This window comes from Mastigoproctus giganteus, chromosome 5, assembly GCF_048544385.1.
Source record: "Mastigoproctus giganteus isolate SK-2022 chromosome 5, ASM4854438v1, whole genome shotgun sequence".
Lineage (NCBI taxonomy): Eukaryota > Metazoa > Arthropoda > Arachnida > Uropygi > Thelyphonidae > Mastigoproctus > Mastigoproctus giganteus.
In genome coordinates, this window is record NC_143579.1 from 89,605,084 (window position 1) to 89,626,667 (window position 21,584).

General features: G+C 39.5%; 1 protein-coding gene across 3 annotated transcripts in view; it reads right to left on the reverse strand.

The window, feature by feature from the left end:
- The window catches only part of LOC150085550 (choline transporter-like protein 1), a 361,536-nt gene that overhangs the window by 68,548 nt on the left and 271,404 nt on the right, over window positions 1-21,584 (reverse strand). For all 3 annotated transcript variants that reach the window (XM_090373336.1, XM_090373335.1, XM_090373334.1), the window contains exons 10-12: window positions 21,331-21,378; window positions 15,311-15,382; window positions 4,578-4,703 (exon numbers count right to left, since the gene is read on the reverse strand). In XM_090373336.1, coding sequence (XP_090229462.1) covers window positions 4,578-4,703; window positions 15,311-15,382; window positions 21,331-21,378 — 246 coding nt within the window. The remainder of the gene's footprint in view (window positions 1-4,577; window positions 4,704-15,310; window positions 15,383-21,330; window positions 21,379-21,584) is intronic.

The window sequence follows — 21,584 nt, forward strand, 5'->3', positions numbered from 1 at the left end:
GGGGAGGGGTTATGCTATTAGTTAAGAAACACATAAAAACCAAGGAAGTGAAGCCAGTCAACATCGCCGGACAGTGCAGTGTTGAGTCAGTTTGGTGTGACATAAGCATTGGGATATCAAAATTGAGAGTAGTTGTGTGCTATAGGCCTAATGACTCTGATGAGTATAATAAGGAACTGTACAGGGAAATAGAGTGGGCCAGTAAATCAGAGAGTCTTATAATGGGAGATTTTAATTTTACAGATATTGACTGGAATTTGGGGGCTGGTTACTCACACACTAGCAGGGCTTTTGTGGATTTATTGGATGATTGTTTTCTACATCAGCATGTTCGGGAGGCAACTAGAGGGAGTAATACTCTTGATTTGATTATCAGCAGTGATTCTTCATGCATTAAGAATCTGCAGATAAATGAACCACTAGGTGGCAGTGATCACAGTCTGCTGAAGTGGGATTTACTCAAAGAGGTAACTACCATTAGGGGTAAAGGGAAGGGTTATTGCTTCCGTAAAGGCGACTACGATGGACTGAGACAGTATTTAAATTCTATACAGTGGGACCAACTGATGATGTTACCAACAGCAAATTCAAAATGGGAAGCATTCAAAGAACTTATCTTGGAAGCTACTAGGCTTTACATACCAACTAAGAAATATTGTTCAAGGTTTACGCCAAAATGGATGTCAGATGAACTAATGAGCCATATGACAGAGAAGAAAAATGCATGGGATACTTACAAATTAACACATGACACAGAAGCCTATGATAGATACAAGTTGATATGCAACCAAGTTACAAAGGAGGTTAGGCAGGCGAAGGCAGATTACGAGAAATCCTTGGCAAGGGATGCAAAGAAAAACAGCAAAGATTTCTTTACTTATGTAAACTCTAGAAGGAAGGGGATGAATCAGATTGGTCCACTTGATATTGATGGGTCAACTGTTGATGATCCTGCTCAGTTAGCTAACAAACTAAATGAATATTTTGCATCGACATTCACACATGAGGAGTTATTCAGCAAGGGGAATGCCAGAGGTGTATTCAACTCTAGCAGTAAGCTACAGAATCTTGAAATAACTGGGAGTAAAGTGGAGGAGAAACTGTTGAAGATAAACACAAGAAAGGCACCCGGGATGGATGGGATCTATCCAGTTATATTAAAGGAGGCAGCAAAGGAAGTACGCAAACCCTTAGCCATAATTATGAGAGCTTCCTTGGACTCAGGGGAGGTACCCATAGACTGGAAATGTGCAAATGTGACCCCAATTCACAAAGGAGGATCAAAGGCTGACACAAGTAATTATAGACCTGTGAGCTTAACTTCTGTTCCAGGAAAATTAATGGAGGCACTGGTTAAAGAAGCACTGCAGGATCATTTAGACAAGACTTCAGTTATAGCTCAGACACAGCATGGTTTTGTTAAGGGGAAGTCTTGCCTGACCAACTTGATTGGATACTATGATGCAGTCACAAAAGAACTGGATGCAGGGAATAACTTTGATATTATATACTTGGATCTTAGAAAGGCTTTTGATACTGTTGCACATGGAAGACTGCTACACAAATTGGAGCAGTGTGACATTGGAGGCAAATTGCTGCTATGGATAAAGGGGTGGTTGAGGGGGAGAAGACAGAGAGTGGTAATCAATGGACACTGCTCATCGTGGACTAATGTTATTAGTGGAGTCCCTCAGGGCTCAGTGTTGGGTCCATTATTGTTTTCTGTATTTATAAATGATATTGATGATGGTATATCAAGCTTAATGTCCAAGTTTGCAGATGATACAAAGGTTGGCAGGGTTGTCAAGGACACTACTGACACTATGCTGCTGCAACAGGATCTGGAAAGGTTGAGCAGATGGGCTGAGAGGTGGCAAATGAAGTTTAACATTGACAAATGTAAAGTACTACACATGGGAAACAGCAACCCCAGAGCAACATATCAACTCTGTGGTACTACACTGACAGTGGTAGAGAATGAAAGGGACCTGGGGGTGGTTTTGCAGGCAGATATGAAGTTCTCTGAGCAGTGCAGACGGGCTGCAAGAGTAGCTCATGGAGTATTGTCAATGATATACAGGAATTTTTCCAGCAGGGATAAGGAGGTGATTATTCCATTGTATAAGGCAATGGTCAGGCCACACCTAGAGTACTGTATACAGGTCTGGAGGCCTCATTTCAAGAAGGATGTAGAGCTGCTGGAACGAGTACAGAGAAGGGCAACAAGATTAGTGAATGGAACAAAGGGGTGCTCTTACGAAGAAAGGCTTAAGTTTTGCAAATTACAGTGTCTGTAGACTAGGCATCAACGAGGTGATCTGATAGAGGTGTATAAAGCCTTGAATGGTTTAAGCATGCTCAATGCTGATGGGATTCTTCCTCTAGCTCAGAAAAATCACCTGAGAGGGCATAAATTCAAATTGTGGAAAGACAGATGTAGGATAGATGTGTGGAAATTTGCCTTTAGCCAGCGGGTGGTTGGTTGGTGGAACAGACTTCCATTCCTTGTGGTGGAGGTTGATAGCCTAAATAAGTTTAAGGCTCAGGTGGACAGGTATTTTGAACGAACAGAGGGGTGAAGTGGAAGTGGGTTTTTTTTTTTGGCTGATGCTGCATAAGCTTGCTTTCTTGCATCAAATGCCTCTACTAATGCTAATGCTAATGCTAGATACAAAATACTCATTCAGTTTGTCAGCTATCTGACAGGATCATCAACAGTCGAACCATCAATATCAACTGGACCAATTCGATTCATCCTCTTCCTTCTAGAGTTTATATAAGTAAAGAAGTTTTCATTGTTTTTCTTTGCACTCTTTGCCAAGGATGTCTCGTAATCAGCTTTTGATTGCCTAAACTCCTTTGTGACTTGGTTACAGAGTAGCTTATATCTCCCATAGGCTTCTGTGTCACCTGATAGTTTATATGCATCCCACACATTTTTCTTCTCTGCCACTAGCCTCATTAGTTCATCTGACATCTATTTAGGTCTAAATCTTGAACAGTATTTCTTAGTTGGTATGATAGCCTAGTAGCTTCCAAGATTAATTCCTTGAAGGCTTCCCATTTAGAATTTGCTGGTTTTAACATCATAATTTAATCTCACTGTATGGAATTTAAAAACTGTCTGAGACCACTGTAGTCTTCTTTATGAAAACAAAAACCCTTCCCTTTATCCTTGATGGTAATTATATCTTTAAGTAAATTCCACATCACTACACTATGATCAATGTCACCTAGTGGTTCCTCTATCTGAAAATTCTTAATGCATGAATAATCTGCTGATAATGAGATGAAGAGTATTATTCCTTCTGGTTGCTGCTTGAACATGTTGCAGTAGAAAGCAATCCTCCAATAAATCCACAAAAGTCATGCTAGCATGCGAATGACCAACCCCACAAGTTCCAGTTAATATCTGTAAAGTTAAAATTTCCCATTACAAGACATTTTGATTTACTGACCCACTCTATTTCTCTGCACAATTGTTCGTTTTACTCCTCAGAGTCATTTATGCATGTTTATGCATGTACTGAAAAATATGAATTTAAAATTGGTGCTCGTCTCTTGCATCTGATCATTCAAGTGCATGCACTTAACATTTCATGGTAGAGCATCCAGTCATTATTCTCTCTGGCTTTGCATCACAAATGAGTTTGGCTCAGATTCAATTAACAAAGTGCATTGGCTTTTCGATTAACATTTCGCTCACTATTGTTGTTGTTATTTGGTTTTTAGGAGCATTAGCAACTAAGGCCATATTGCTCCGGGAATATGCGGTGGTCATTCTCTGACCTTTCCGTATCCTCCGTATTTGGTGGTGATGGGCTCGAACCCCGGTCCAATCAAGAAACGTCTGCTACTAACTGCTGCTCCTTCCCACCTGGCTACGGAGGCACCTCACTCACTATTAATGAATGATAATAATGGAGATAATATTCAAATAAGAGAGAAGAAAAAGCAATGCTGCAGAGATGTTTTTTTTTAAATAATTAAAATATTTGTTTTTAATATAAAAAATGTATTTTTCACAGTTGCATTCAGAAAAGCTTGATAACAGAGGTTGCATCAAAAAGTGAACAATTTGAAATTATTTCTTGCTGATGTGTATAGAGTCACTTAAATCCCTGTATCTAGAGGAGTAACAATTTTCAGAGCAACCAGTTCCAGGTTAAGTAAAGGATCTCCCCCTCACCTCTGCCCAAAGCAGATCTCTAAATCAAATTCTTGATTGCCACTAAGTAACTCGGCCATGGCACTGTGTGAAAATAGCCTCTATAAAAATCTCTCTGCACAGATGGATAGTATTATTCAAGTCGAATGAGTTAACAGAATATAACCCAAATTATTGATCATCTGCAATGTGGTAGAGTAGTGATGCTATCCGATGAGATACCATTGAAGACCATGTATTGCGTAATAATGGTATAATACTCCTATATACTGTGCTATTACTATGAAGCTTAGATAAATGCAAAGTACAGCATTATGAACTTACATTAGATTAGACTAGATTAAAGTAAAATTCCAGAAGTTTAGAAAAAAAAAAAGCACGAACTTAGACATTTATCTTTAAATCTTACCTGATAAAACTGGCTTACTCGAAATGACACTGTTCCATTTTTAGTTACTTCTATATCTGATGCTGTGACAATAAACATGAATGCTATTACCCAGCCGACACAAATACCCCCTAGGAACACGAATGTCTGGGGGAAAAAAAAAAAAAAAACTGAAAACAACACACAAACTTCTCTTACTTGAATTCAGCATTGTCAAGTTAGGGTAAAAATATCATAAATTCAGTAAAATTTAAAGATATTTTGCACTTGTGCAGTAAATGACATAAATACTGACATGCTATGTTCTAACACACCATTTACTATAGCCTCCAAATATGACTTGATATGATAGCTTATTCTCTCTCCGAAAGTTTCTAAGGTGTTTATTACTCCCCTACTTTTGACCAAATAATTTTTATAATAAAAAAAAAAAAAAAAAACCTAATTTAGAAAACATATGAGACTAGATGAGACCAATTTAAAAAAAAATTAAAAAAAAAAAACTCTTGCTTGCAATTACTTGCATATTTATGAACTTTTTAATATGTTTGAATTTTTGCTGCTTTCCCATTCTTCTCTTCTTTTTCTCTCTTTTTTTTTTTTTTTTTTTTTTTTTTTAAAGAACTGTGGTGGCTGATTCAGGTACCCAAAATCTGGAGTTTTACCATATATATATATATATATATATATATATATATTAAATGTCATTTTAAAATAAAAATAAAAGTTTCAGTGGATGAAAAAAGGTTTCAGTTGATGAAAAATTAATAAGTCAGGTATGACAGATGCACCTAAAAGTGCAAAGCAGCATTAAAGGATGCAAAAGTATATATACATATGTATGAATAGATATATTAAATAAAGTATGCATAGATGGAGGTGAAAATCACTCAAAGTGCCAGTGACTAGAAGGGTAAGGATAGTAGAAAAAGAAGTATACTAGATATGTAAAAAGGTGAAAGAAATGTTAATAACCTAAAAGTTATGATGAATTAAGAAAATTATGGGCCAAATTATAAAGTTAATAGGAGGTGGGTGAACTGTAAAGTAAAATTATTAATAATAAGTTAAAATACAATACAAATAAAATAAAAAGTGGTAGAGCTGTCATCAGATATGGGGGGATATATTTAGATAAAAGTCGAATACAGGTAAGGCAAATATGCAGAATATGATGTCAGCTAAAGTGAATATTGATACATGGTCAGGTATTTCATCAGGGGACTACACCTGTCCATGTATCAGGAACTGTGTTTCTATACTTGTCCATAATAGTAGAAGAAAGGCCAAAAAGCAAAAAAAAAAAAAATGAAATTAGCACATTCTTATTCAGTATTGAAAAGGTAGTCCCAATGCAGTGTTCAATTATTAAGGTAAAAATAAGCGTCAAATTAGAATAAAATATAGTTAAGGGTTTTCAGAATGGGAAAAGGTGTTTTTAATAAAAATATGTAGTTTTGTGTAGGATTTAAATGTAGTAATTTTGTGGAAATTAGAATTAAATAATTTGGAACAAGCACATGGTATAGGGTGAGGTATTAAATTGAGGATAGGGAAGGGAAAAAGGAGTAGTTAAGTAAATAAAGACGAAAATAGCGATAGAAGGTATGAACGCTTGTATCACCCTCATATACACTAAGAGGAAGAAAGGTAGAAATAGATAGTAGAAAGATAAAAAGCAAAGAAAAAGTTGTTAAATTACACTGAGCTAACTGGAATTATGAAGTCCAACCTTATAGTAAGGGCTCTGGGTTTGTAAGCATTAGTATAAAAGGGAGCTAATACCAAATGCTTGTATTGCAAGGAAAAAGCAGGTGCAAAACACATGTAAGTCAAAACCTGCCAAGACACAAACAGAAAACAAAACCGAAAGTATAATAAGAAAGTGAACAATACCTGGAGTTTTCAAGTAATGTGTAGTAGAAGTAAGCTGGTGGGAAAATGATACGTAGCTGAAGGAAAAAGGAGGGAAATACAGTGCACATATTTAGTAGAGTTATTATTGTTGTTTTTTTTTTTTAAGGAGCATTAGCAACTAAGGTCATATTGCTCCGGGGATATGCGGTGGTCATTCCCTGACCTTTCTGCATCCTCCGTATTTCGTGGTCACGGGCTTGAACCTCGGTCTAATCAAGAAACATGTGCTACGCACTGCTGCTCCTGCCCACCTGGCTATGGAGGCACCATTTAGTAGAGTAGATGAATGTATGTCAATCATAACCACATTAACCCCAGGGGCTCACATCTGGTGAGTATGGGCTTGGCACATCCAGGTTCCTGAGCTGGATATCATCATTCTTCTCTTTCTTGGTGATTTCCTTTTACCTCTCTCTCTCTCTCTCTCTCTCTCTCTCTCTCTGTCTGGGTCACAGGTAAATCAAATTTTTTTTTTTTTGGCTAGTGCAGTATAAGCCTCAGGCTTCCTTGCATCTTATGGCTAATAATAATAATAATAATAATAGTAACACAGCTACATGATGAAGCAATTTATAGCAGCATAACCGACTTAACAGAGCCTGTGAAGAAATGGAAAAATAGTTTCTGGCCACAAGCACCAGCCTGAAACAAAGCATGTTCAACCGGTTCTGTCGAAGAGGGCCCCCTGCACAAATGGTCTAAATAATAACATCATGTGTGTCCTTTTTGCATTTCTATCAACAAGCCTACCGCCATCTAAATGTCTAGTTATCCACATTTTCATAACTCCAAGAGCACTTGCACAAATCGACTTGAAAATTACTCTGAGCTTATACTTCATTCTCAATGTGTATGTTTCGTTTGATATCGAACATTTAAAATAGTTTCCGTAGAATGAAGAAAATTTCCATATAACAAACAGATTAAAAAAAAAAAAAAAAAAAGATAAACCACAGCCATTATCAACCCACTGCAGGATGGAATTTTACCTCAACCACTGTCCATTTTACCTCAACAATTCATGTTGACGTAAAATGGACCATAATCTGCCACGCTGGTCTAATGTGGGTTGGCAGCTCATGCCAACCCACATTAGACCAGCCCACATTAGACCACATGACTGCACTCCAGTCCTGTGCACTCCAGTAGCACATGACTGGAGTGCAGTCATGTGCTACTGGAGTAGCACATGACTTAACTGGAAACACAACCGTTAACACTTAACTGGAAACACATTGTTCGTATCTCTGACCTTCCGGCAATTAGTGCTGCAGCTGCTAAGCAGTCAAAGGGATTACCATTCTAAAACTTAATGGTATTGGCAAAACTATTCGTACCGCCTGTTCTGCATACCCAGAAGTCGCACTGGTCATCTGATTGGTTAATGTTTATCAGTATTCAACACGGCAGGCAAATAATTCATTTGAAATAAATACAGTACATGAAATTGCAGACTTACGTTAATTTTCTTATTATCTGGAGCTGTGTTTCATATTTATATGAAACACAGCTCCAAATAAGCAAACTATTTTGCTTATAACTATTATAAGCAAACTAATTTGCAGTTACAAAATAGTTTGCATATACCATATATTTCAATTTTTTCTCAAGGTAAGTACACTGAAAGGACAGAATTCGTGGGATACCTGGGCAATGCAATGCTGTCACCCCTCTCACTAGTGGATGAACCCACCACTTGCCAGGTATATAGGTACATGGCATCACTGCATTCATGTAGACGGTAATCTGATGTCAGTATGGATAAATATCGTGAGTTAACCGACTTTGAAAGAGGGATGATAGTGGGTGCCCGATGCATGGGTCACTATCGCGGAGGTGGTACAGAAATTGCGCTGTCCCCATTCGATAGTATCGAGAGCGTATCGGGAATATGCTATTTCCAGAATATCTCATTGTAGATAGCTCTGTGGGCGGAGAAAGGTGTGGATGAACGTGGCCATCGTTGTCTGTCTAGCATTGTTAAAGCCAACCAGAGAGCGACAGAGGCACAAATCACTGCCGACTTCAATGAGGGAGGTGCCAGAAACGTCTCGACCAAGACTATCAGGTGATCATTAGGTGAAATAGGTTATGGGAGCCGCCAACCCACTAGAGTCCCATTGCTAACACCACGACACAGGACTTGATGCCTCAACTGGGCGAAAGAACATTGGCCCCCGAACCTTGGATTCATTGGACCAGGAGATGGGTCTCCTGGTCCAACGAATCCCATTCCCAGTTATTTTGAGCAGACAGGAGGGTGCATATCTGGTGAAAACCGCACGAAGCTATGCACCCGTCATGTCAACAAGGAACATGACAGGTGCATAGTCGGTAATGGTCTGGGGCGTGTTCAACTTGCACATAGTGGGACCTCTGGTACGTCTAGATGCATCTCTGAACGTTCCAGGTTATGTGTCCATCCCTGCAGACCATCTGCATCCGTTCATGGCCATCATGCACCCACAGGGCAATAGACATTTCCAGCAGGACAATGTGCCTCCCCACAGAGCCATGGTGACTAGAACATGGTTCTAAAAGCATTCTGCAGATTTTACCACCATGGAATGGCCTCCTTGTTCACTAGATATGAACCCTGTGGAGCATCTTTGGGATGCTGTGGAAAGGTCCGTTCAAGCTTTGGATCCTCTACCCAGCAACGTATTGAAATTATGGTCAGTGGTGCAGCAAGCATGGATGGAAATACCTGTGGAGCGCTTTCGTAAACTAGTGGACTCAGTGTGCATAGTGTTGGGGGAAAGGCACCTCTGGTGGTTTCCCACATCTGCGCCATATGAACTCTGTGGAGACAAACAGTATCACTGTGAAAGCCAGAAAAATTTTTTGGGTTGTAAATGAAGTATTGTGCTGGGTTCTGTTGGGTGTCCTGGCTTTTGGCAGCAGGGCCCCTGGTGGGACCTCACGTTGCCCGCACACACCACTAGGAGGTAGCCAGGCTGCCCATAATTCTCTGGCTAGTCTCCTCCAGGTTGCCTGAGCTTCCTGGAAAGAGACCAAGTAAAAAATATAAATAAATAAAATAAATAAATAAATAATAGGTTAGAGGGAGTACAGGATGTACCGGAGAGGGTAAAGGAAAGGAGGTATAGACAGAGCGACAGGGGATGTAAGGGAAGGCATCCTCCGCAGGTTGGGTGGGAATTCTCCCAACTAAGCGGAAGTGGAAGAAGAGGGCCCTCGAGAGGGTGGGAAGACAATCACATATCAAGAGAGACACGGATGAAACAATTCAAGCGACCTGAGTGTCAAGTTCAGTAGCTAGAAGTGGTCACAATCTAAGTGAAGATGTTCAGTATATGAGAAAAGGGTGTTGATCAGTGTGCATCAGTTCCAGGACGTTGTACCAGTGATCTTATTCTGGTGAAGAGATCATGGGTGAAGGCAGAGAAAGCGTGGTACTGGTCTTCCTCATTGATCAGAAAATGTTCATTTCCTCGAAGCAAGGCATGTATTTTTGATATGAGCAACGTTCGCAGGTCCTCGTAGAGTGGGCAAACATAGAATAGGTGATCCCAGTCTTCGTTTTCACCACGAAGACAGTGAGGGTCATCTACAATGCTCACAGAGGCAAGTTTGTGATTTATGGATTCATGGCCTGTAAAAAAAATCAGGAAAGTGGTATATAACCCTGGGCTGTACCATGCTGGAGCTTTAGGGTAGATCTGGGCTATTTCAGGTAAGAATTTTTTAGTGATGGAACCTTTGGGGGTGGTATTCCATCTGTTTGGCCAGGTGTTAAGAAGGCAGACTGCAAGGCACTTTTTTTCTTCTTTGATGGTGTTTGCTGGGTTTGTAGTGAAATCCAGGATGGTGGTAGGGAGTCCCTTTGCGAGCTGGTAGTGCATGCCTTTGCAAATTATCTGCAGGTCCAGAGGGAGAACTCCTGCCAAGACTTGGAGCGCTGGGTTGCTTACTGTGCAGCAGGCACTAGTGATAGTGAGAAGGATATTACGCTGGATGGAGGTGAGCTTCCTTTGGTTACAAACAATGAGTGCCCAATGATACCAGACACCTGCACAGTAGGTTATAGTGGGAATAAATACAGCTTTGTATAGCATATGCAGTGAACGACGATTTAGACCCCAGTCAGACCTGCTGATCTTCACTACCACTGCCATGTAGTTCCTGACTTTGCGATGAAGGTAGTCTATATGCGGGTAAAACGTGAGCTTGGGGTTGAGAATTACCCCAAGATACTTCATCTCAGTAGTCAGTTTGATGGTTCTATCAGCAATTTTAATCTGCGGCGGCCTGCTTATTTGAAGGGTTCCTCTGAGTAGAATTGAAGTAGCTTTCTCAGGGGATATATGGAGTTTATGGAGGCTGGCCCATTCTTGTAGCTTTGTAAGGGCTCTGTTGGCTGTTGTTTCCACAGAAGCTCTGGAGTTTCCAGTGACTGTCAGTATCAAGTCGTCTGCGAAGGCTTGGGTGGAAACATCCCCCAGGTCTAGGTTCAGGAACTCGTCCATGACCACATTCCATAGGAAAGGGCCAAGGACAGAGTCTTGGGGGCATCCTCTGTAGACATTTGTGGAGACTTGTCGATAGGCATTTCTGACTGTAACACTTCTGTTGTGAAGATAGTCCTGTATGCAGCTGTAAAGATTTGCTGGAACGCTAGCTTCTCTGAGTCTTCGTAGTATACTTGGCCACCAGAGCAAGTCAAAGGCCCCGGCGAAATCCACTGATATTACTAAGAAGTATTTGGTGGCTGAATTTTTGACTGAATCCGTGAGCTGCTGAAGAGCATCTTCTGTTGAACGGCCTGCCCGAAAACCGAACTGGTTTGGGGACTGAAGATTTGCATTTTTACAGTGTTTTTCCAATCTGGATAAGAGAAGACATTCAAATATTTTGCTTAAAATGGGAAGGAGTGCTATGGGTCTGTATGACCTTGGCTGCTTTGGTGGTTTACTTGGGTCCTTCAAAATGAGGCATAGATTAGCCACTTTCTAGTCATCTGGGAAGAGTCCAACTTCCAGACAATGATTTTACAGGCTGAGAAGGAGATTTGATTGCGTCTCTGCATGCTTCTTAATTACTTCTGCTTCAATGAAGTCCAATCCTGGGCTTTTTTTGTTTTTTGTTTTGCCAATGGCAAGTTTTAATTCATCTAAGTTGAAAGGCTGTTCTATAGAAGTGGTACTGTAGGATGCGTTTTCAGTACAGATTTCTTGTTGCTGGCTGGATTGAGGATCTGTGTTTAGCGGGAACAGGGTGTCCAAGATGTTGTTTACTGACTCTTCCCATGTGAGGGTTGTGGTGGCCTGCGGGGTGACTGTAGAGATGACCTCACCCCTGGGGAGCTTGTTTGTAACAATGCGATACACAACTCCCCAGGGGATGCTGTTTCCAGTCGTGGAGACCAGGTGCTCCCAAGACTGTTTCTTCTGGCTCTAATTAAACTAGTGTAGTCATTTCTTAGCCTACAATAGTTATTGTGTAGGGCATCAACTTCATGAGGGGGCCAGGTACGGCGAGCACATTGAAATGATTTCCGTGCTGTATGAACCTGATGGCGGAGATGATCCAGTTGGTTGCACCACCGTGGGACAGCACTCAGGAAAGGATGTTTCTTCTTGATTGTTTTGTCACAGACATTGTTTATGATTGATGTTATTTTCCTCTGATGCTGGTTGTGGTTGAGGTTGGTGAGATTGGTGTTTCCAGGAATTTGAAGGGAAGCTTGGACCGTTAAATTAAAGAGGTTCCAGTCTGCTTTGTTAATTGCATAACAGATGATATTTTTTCTAGGCGGAGGTGCTGATTCTATTGAGCGTTGAAGGTTAAACGTAATCACCCTATGGTCGGAAGTTGTCCAAGCCTCGCAGACTTTCCAGTCCGCGAGGTTTGGACATGAGATGTCTATTGTGGACTCCCATAGGGTATTACTGAAGGTAGACATGTTGTTAGGCTTGTTAAGGATTACAAGAGAGGATGTAGCGAGAAAGTTCTCGAGTTGCCAGCCGTTGTGATTGCCCGGGCAGTCTTCCGAGTTGCTGTGCCACATTGCAGAATGGCAGTTGACGTTGGCACAGAGAATAATCTTTCCATCTGGGAGGAGGGCTTGGACTGCTTGCAGATACCTGATGGCAGGGACTATGTCTTTGCCTGGACGACAGTACAATGAGATGACGTGGAACGATCCCATGGGTCCTATAAGCTGGGCACACACTGCCCACGGGGTACAGAGAATGTGGATTTTGGTAGCAGTTATGTGCAGGTTCCTAACAAGGATAACTGCCCATGGAGTGTCTTCTTCTGATTGTATAATTTTGTACGTAAGTGGATATCCCCTGACTTTTCTTGCATTTGTATGAACAGGACGTCTGTATTGTCTTCGTCAGCCTTTATTCTTATTTGGTCCACGACAGCACACGCTCGCTGAGCATTTAGCTGCATAAATTTCATGATTGTACATTTATATGTCTCATATGGGGACATAGTTGATTCTTTGTTGTTGTGTGCTTCTTGTTTCAGATAAACTGGGCACTTGTTATCCCTTATCGAATGCTTGTAATCCATTTTTGCTAGTTTACAGGTGGCGCAAACCGGTTCTTCAGTTTTATTAGGGCCGATGTTAAAGTTATGTCCTTTCTGGGCACAGTGCCCGCATGTGGAATCGACCTGTGTACATGTGTGTGTTGTATGGCTGAACCTGCAACAGCGAAAGCACTTTGGGATGACTATGTGGTCTTTGAACCTATGGCAGGTCCACTCGAGGTACACCCTGTCCTGCTGCTTAATTACTTTCCAAGCTTGTGCCAAGAGGTCAATGACCCAGTTTACATTCTGGGAGGATTTTCCTCTGGTCTGGTACTTTGGTTGTATCGCATATTCTATGCTGGTAAATTTGCTTTCACCTTGAAGGTTTCTACAATAGATTTATAATTGCTGGGCCTTTCTTTTTGGGTGTCTCAGCTATGAGTCCCATGGTGAAAATTTTTGGGTTGTCCAGTATTGTCTGGGCTTTGTGTCGCGTTGCAGTCTCAATTATTACTCCGATGTCCCTGTTTTTTCTTATTGATTTGATACGGGTGTTCTTTAAGTCGCTTGTTAATTTTTGTACAACGGCTGTCTTGACAGCTTCACTCGATTCCATGGGGCTGTCTTCTGTTGGTTTTAATACAACCAGATGTTGCTCCTTTAGTATTGTTTTCTTTATCTGGGTTGGCTCGTGTGCTTCAGTAATCTTTTTTGAAGGATTCCTCAGCGCATCTGCATAAGAGCGGGTGCGCTGTAGCATTTCATTTCCATGCTCTTCCTGATAGGTTTCTACTTTGGCTTTGAGCCGCTCGTTGTTGATGTGAAGGTCAAAAAGGATGCGTTCCATCTGGCTCCATATCTTTATTATATCTCCGCAAGTCGCAGACGTAATCCAGTTGGTCGGCTTGGCCATGAGAGTTTCCAAGCCAGATCTAAGGGAAAAGACTTCTCGGTTACAGTTTCTGCATGCAGGTGTTCAGATTCATGATTGTATTGGTAAGTTTGATCGGTATTTGATATGGCTGTCATATCTGTGGAAACGCTATTCTCTAATGGCATTGTGGGAACGCCATCCGCTTTGGCTGCAGTGTTCCTATTGTGTTTCTTGCAGGCAAGGTCAGGCCGATTTTCTTCTTGATCTTCCACAGATTCATTTAGTGCAAAGTCGCCCCGGGATCTTGTTAGAGGGACAGTTAATGTTCTTTCCTCATTTTCCGGTTCGCTGTTTGACATGGTGGAGATTGTCAGTTTTTGTAGATGGACAAGTACGGATTTACAGGCACTTCGGATAAGCGGACAGATTTCAATTGTTCTTTTTCCAACTGCAAGAAACAAAATGACGTGCCGTGCACACTTGTCATTCTTAAGATTTAGGCAGTGCATTTTTTGTGAGTTAAAATTCAGGTCAAGAAATACGGTTTTATTGTTTTCTCCTGGGCGAAAAACTTTAGGTTTTGCTTTCTCTGTGTCTCCCGGGGACTGGAAACAAAAGGCTAGGGGTAACAGGGAGGAAATCACTTTATAGCAGGAGGAGAACAAAAGTCTACACTCTAGGATACTTGAAAGCCCTTAGGCAGTCAAAGAGACCAGAGGTCAGCGATCACCTTGTTGCGACGGCAGGTAGTAGTCGAAGCAACACAGTGAGTATATATATTATGCATGCGAGAGTTAGAAAAAATTTTAAATTAAAATACTTCTCTCTGGAGTCTTGTATCCAAAAACATCTTATTAGCTTCTCAGGACTCTGGACTACTGCTGAAGAACATTGACAGTTTGGTTGATTCCGATAAATCACTGTTTTAGAGACAAGATGACACAGGACAAAAATCACTCAGCTAACTAGACTGGCCCTCTAGCAGTGTTCCAACTAGTGGATACAATGCCTCATCGTGTGACTGCCCTTATCGAGACGAAAGGTAGGCCTACCTGTTACTAGGTAGATATTATTATTATTATTATTATTATTATTAGCCATATGGTGCCAAGGAAGCCTGAGGCTTATGCTGCACCAGCCAAAAAAAAAATTTCTGAACTACCCCTGAGAGAGAGAGAGAGAGAGAGAGAGAGAGAAATAAATGGGAATCAACAAGGAAAAGAAGAATGATGATATCCAGCTCAGGACCCTGGGTGTGCCAAGCCGATACTCACGGGATGTGAGCCCCTGAGGTTATATATCCCATGATTTCTGTCCACTCAGTGTAAGTTAATACTAATAAATTAAAAGACTGTGAAGATTACAATTAAAATTATATATTCAAATACTGTATTTCATTTATTGAATTCAACATTCAAATTTATAACTACATAAATTAAAGATGTGAGATAATTACCCACACTGGCTGAAGCAACAGAAGTGGCATGCAACCAATTGCCTTGCCTGCCTCCTTGAATAGTGCTGACACCTAGAGAACATTTAAGTAATTAATTAATGTTAATGATTAAAACAAAATAAAATTAACAATAAAATTTTAATGAAATGTATTTGTTGTTTGACTCTACACAGGAAATAATAATGATTGTTGCTGCCATAGATATATTAAAAAATGAATAAAATATTTAAGATAGTACTACAAGAATTTTTTTTACCATGATACATGGAAAATAATGATTTCTGCTAAGACGCACAAAAAAAATTAGCAAACTATTTAAAAAAGTAGCAATATATATATAGTGTATACTTATACATGTATTTGAATAATATTTGAATAGTTGAAAACTGAATCTTTCATAATAAAAAAAAAAAGGTAAAGCACAGGCAGAAAAAAGAATATTCCTCTACATGATGCTTGAAATATAAAAATAAACTAGAATGATGATTAAAAAAATAAACAGAAGAGCAAAAAATAGTCAAAATTAAACATAATGATAAAACCAAGGGAGGGAAGAGAAGGGTAACAAGAGTAAAAATATTGCAGCAGAAACTCTCAAAGATAATTTAGAAAATCTAAATGCAAAGATAATAAAATAATAATCAATTAAATTTTGAATGCCAATTAAATAGAAATTTAACGGCACCCCCTCTGATGGGCACCAAGTCCAAATTTATATGAAATATCACCAGCAGAGATGTAGCATTAGCATTAGAAGAAGCATATGATGCAAGAAAGCAAGCTTATGCAGCATCAGCCAAAAAAAAAAAAAAAAAACCCTCTCATTTCACCCCTCCGTTCATCCCAAATACCTGTCCAGCTCAGCCTTAAACTTATTTAGGCTATCAACTTCCACAACAAGGGATGGAATCCCTTGTTGTGGAAGTTGTCTGTCTCCTACACCTGTCTTTCCTCGATTTGAATTTATGCCCTCTCAGGTGATTATTCTGACCAAGAAGAGGCATCCCATCAGCATTGAGCATGCTCAAACCATTCAAGGCTTTATACACCTCTTTCAGATCACCTCACCGGTGCCTAGTCTCCAGACACTGCAATTTGCAAAAATTTAAGCCTTTCTTTGTAACAGCAACCCTTTGTTCCATTCACTAATCTTGTTGCCCTTCTCTGTACTCGTTCCAGCAGCTCTACATCCTTCTTGAAATGAGGCCTCCAGACCTGTATACAGTACTCAAGGTGTAGCCTGACCATTGCCTTATACAAGGGAGTAATCACCTCCTTATCCCTGCTAGAAAAATTCCTGTATATCATTGACAAGGCACCATGAGCTACTCTTCAGCCCATCTGCACTGCTCAGAGAACTTCATATCTGCCTGCACAATTACCCCCAGGTCCTTTTCATTCTCTACCACTGTTAGCGTAGTACCACAGAGTTGATACGTTGCTCTGGGTTTGCTGTTTCCCATATGTAGTACTTTACATTTGTCAATGTTAAACTTCATTTGCCCCCTCTCAGCCCAATTGCTCAACCTTTCCAGATCCTGTTGCAGCAGCATAGTGTCAGTAGTGTCCTTGACAACCCTGCCTACCTTTGTATCGTCTGCAAACTTCGACATTAAGCTTGATATACCTTCATCAATCATTTATGAATACAGAAAACAATAATGGACCCAACACTGAGCCCTGAGGGACTCCACTAGTAACATTAGTCCACGACGAGCAGTGTCCATTGATTACCACTCTCTGTCTTCTCCCCCTCAGCCACCCCTTTATCCACAGCAGCAATTTGCCTCCAATGCCACACTGCTCCAATTTGTGCAGCAGTCTTCCATGTGCAACAGTATCAAAAGCCTTTCTAAGATCCAAGTATATAATATCAAAGTTATTCCCTGCATCCAGTTCTTTTGTGACTGCATCATAGTATCCAATCAAGTTGGTCAGGCAAGACTTCCCCTTAACAAAACCATGCTGTGTCTGAGCTATAACTGAAGTCTTGTCTAAATGATCCTGCAGTGCTTCTTTAACCAGTGCCTCCATTAATTTTCCTGGAACAGAAGTTAAGCTCACAGGTCTATAATTACTTGTGTCAGCCTTTGATCCTCCTTTGTGAATTGGGGTCACATTTGCACATTTCCAGTCTATGGGTACCTCCCCTGAGTCCAAGGAAGCTCTCATAATTATGGCTAAGGGTTTGCTTACTTCCTTTGCTGCCTCCTTTAATATAACTGGATAGATCCCATCCATCCCGGGTGCCTTTCTTGTGTTTATCTTCAACAGTTTCTCCTCCACTTTACTCCCAGTTATTTCAAGATTCTGTAGCTTACTGCTAGAGTTGAATACACCTCTGGCATTCCCCTTGCTGAATAACTCCTCATGTGTGAATGTCGATGCAAAATATTCATTTAGTTTGTTAGCTAACTGAGCAGGATCATCAACAGTTGACCCATCAATATCAAGTGGACCAATCTGATTCATCCCCTTCCTTCTGGAGTTTACATAAGTAAAGAACTCTTTGCTGTTTTTCTTTGCATCCCTTGCCAAAGATTTCTCGTAATCTGCCTTCGCCTGCCTAACCTCCTTTGTAACTTGGTTGCATATCAACTTGTATCTATCATAGGCTTCTGTGTCATGTGTTAATTTGTAAGTATCCCATGCATTTTTCTTCTCTGCCATATGCCTCATTAGTTCATCTGACATCCATTTTGGCCTAAACCTTGAACAATATTTCTTAGTTGGTATGTAAAGCCTAGCAGCTTCCAAGATAAGTTCTTTGAATGCTTCCCATTTTGAATTTGTTGTTGGTAACATCATCAGTTGGTCCCACTGTATAGAATTTAAATACTGTCTCAGTCCATTGTAGTCGCCTTTACGGAAGCAATAACCCTTCCCTTTACCCCTAATGGTAGTTACCTCTTTGAGTAAATCCCACTTCAGCAGACTGTGATCACTGCCACCTAGTGGTTCATTTATCTGAAGATTCTTAATGCATGAAGAATCACTGCCGATAATCAAATCAAGAGTATTCTTCCCTCTAGTTGCCTCCTGAACATGCTGATGTAGAAAACAATCATCCAATAAATCCACAAAAGCCTTGCTAGTGTGTGAGTGACCAGCCCCCAAATTCCAGTCAATATCTGGGAAATTAAAATCTCCCATTATAAGACTCTCTGATTTACTGGCCCACTCTATTTCCCTGTACAGTATCTTATTATACTCGTCAGAGTCATTAGGCCTATAGCACTCCTACTCTCAATTTTGATTTCCCAATGCTTATGTCACACCAAACTGACTCAACACTGCACTGTCCAACGATGTCCACTGGCTTCACTTCCTTGGATTTTATGTGTTTCTTAACTAATAGCATAACCCCTCCTCCCTTCCTATCCAGTCTATCCTTTCTGTAGACGTTGTACTCCCCAAATTTCAGTTCTGCATTCCTTATATCTGTGTGACACCACGTCTCTGATATCCCAACAATATCTGCCTTTGATGTTTTGAGCAATACCTCAAATTCATTTACTAAACTCCTAGCATTGGTGTACACGCAAGTATACATGCACCTATTTCTATTCTTAGCTACCCTAACACAACCCATGTGTTTACTTGTACCGCAATGACTCCCGGCAGTCTCTGAAATATCCTGCATCTTGTTTTTCAGGCTTCTGCTCATTCCAATAGAAGCAGTGCAAGAATCTCTTTCACCTCTGCCAGTGGCTACTGTTAATCTATTCGTCTTTGTCTCCCCCAAGCTAGCAGTTTTCCGACCCACCTAACACTGCCTCGATAGCATCAGCAAATATTCTTGCACCTTCTAGCTGTCTTAACCTAGAGGTCTTAACCTCCATAGGATGAATGATGGCCAGAAAAACCCCATTCGAACAATATACTACGGAAAAAAACTCTTTCCATTGTACCACTGGGTCCCAGCATACATAATGCAAATGATTATTTTGCATTATGTTTGCCATTAAGTATGGAGGCTACACTTCCAATCCGGGACAGTTTGCAATGCGGGGCAAACGACTGAAATCCGGGATGTCTGGTCACTTTAGCAATACTACTACCAACGGTTAATTGTAGTTTGTGATGGCAAGATTCAGCAAAATTGTTTGTCTTTTTGCTTTCACTTAATGTTCGTTGGCAAAATACAATTAAGCAATAAATTCTCTTCTAATAAACATGTGTGTTCTTAATAAATAACATATTTCACTAATATATTTGACTTAATAAATTTCGATTAATAAATTTATAATAACCCTAAATGAAAACATGTATCTTTTCAAAATAATTTTTGTGGCTGAGTTGACCATGTCCGAGCATTATAAAGACAGCTCTGTCAGTGATTCTAACAGATCTATAATAACATACAGTAGACGTAGGTTATCCGGAACGTCAGTTATCTGGAATAATTTGAAAGGCTGATCTTTCTTCTTTTTTTTATAACTGGGAGTACAGTAAGCAACGGTTATAGTGATCACATTTAGAAATTGAATTTTGATTATAATAAGCGAAAGATAGAGTTTACTACCTTTTTATAACAGATTGTACAAACAAAAAGCCCAATAAACCGAAAACTGCAAATTGTTTTTATTGTTTTATGGTAGTAACCTCTAGAATTCTGTGACCTTCAGAACTGTGCTCTAGAAAAATATCAGACTACTAGGTTTTCTCGGAAAGATTCGGTTAAAATAATATCGGCTCGAAATTGTGCGATTTATTATTTTTCTCATTTTTACAGTAAAATGTGAATGAAAAGAAAACGCGTAGTTTTAACACTGAAACAAAAAAAAAAGAAGAGGAAATTATTAATAGAATTAGAAAAGGTGAAAATTTAGGAAATCTCTCCAAAGAGTTTAATGTGGACTTCAACAATTTACGACATCAAGAAAAATTCCAATGCTATAACAGAATTTGTGTTGATTGTCGATAATGAAGGAGAATCTAGCAGAAAAAAGACGATGTCGAAACCTGAAAACGCCGCTTTAGAGAGTGCACTTTACAAAGTATTTGTGGTTTCTTCAGAAGCGAAGTTTAGGTGAACCAGTATCTTGCCCAATGATGTGTGAAAAAGCATTGGATTTTTCGAAAATTAAGAGGTAATGAAGATTTTAAGGCAAGCACAGAGCAGGTTGGCTGAAAAACTTTAAACTGAGACACGGTATACGAGAACTAAATATTCAAAGCGAGAAACTTTCTGCAGACGAATCGGCAGCGGTGTCCTGTAAAAAATACGGTTAAAAGTAAGTTCGCTTCAATTAAGTAAATTATGAGAAAGAAAATGTTTATAATGTTGATGAGAAGGGCTTATTATGAAAAGCATTACCGAGAAAAACCCTAGCCACTAAAAGAAAATGCATGCACAAAGTTTTAAGATGAGAAATGAGCGAGTTAAAATTGCGAAAAGTGCAAATGTCATTTGGGAGCACAGTTTGTCGGTGCTCGTTATCGGTAAGTCGAAAAAACCAAGATCATAGTTCTTTTTCATTTTCCTGTTTTGTATAAAAATGCCTGGATGGATGTTTCTGTTTTCCCAGATTAGTTGATAATTTTTTTTATTTAATTAATCTTAATAATTTAATATAATCGTAAGATAAGATTAAATTTATTTAAATTTATTAATAATAATTTTCCAGTAAGATTAAATTAATTTAATTAGATTTAAGGAGATTAAATTAATTCCGGAAAATTTTCCGGTTCGATTATCCGAAAAATTTGGCTATTTGGAAGAGGTCTGACATCAATTATTCCGGATAACTGACGCTCTACTGTATTTTATATTTTAACCCTAATCTTGTTCATCTAATTTAATTCCAAAACGGTCCAAGAATGTAAAAAAAAATAGAGTAATAGTTAACTTTGCAATTTTTAATATTTCTTGAAATTAATTTCAGTTCTATTATTTCGCCGCCTTCCTTTTTATGGTGTCACTTTATGCTAATAATTAAACTGAATACTCAATACTTAGCAACTGAATAATTACTAGAGGAAAGAAAGTAAAAGCAGACATGTGATCTGCTACTTACAAGTTTTATCCTCTTCCTCATGACTATGACCAAAAGAAGGAAAATAACCTGAAACAGAAAATTTCATTTAAAATTAAACATACGTAAAGCAACTAATGCAAAATTAAAATACCACGATTAGTCTCAAATTACTTGCATTCATCATACAGAGGTTCTAAACTGGGGAGCTTGTTAGCAATGGATATTGCTATAGATCAACCTAGAATGAATTATTGGCCTGGAGACCTGAATCGGCGGTGTGCCGCCAATTAGTG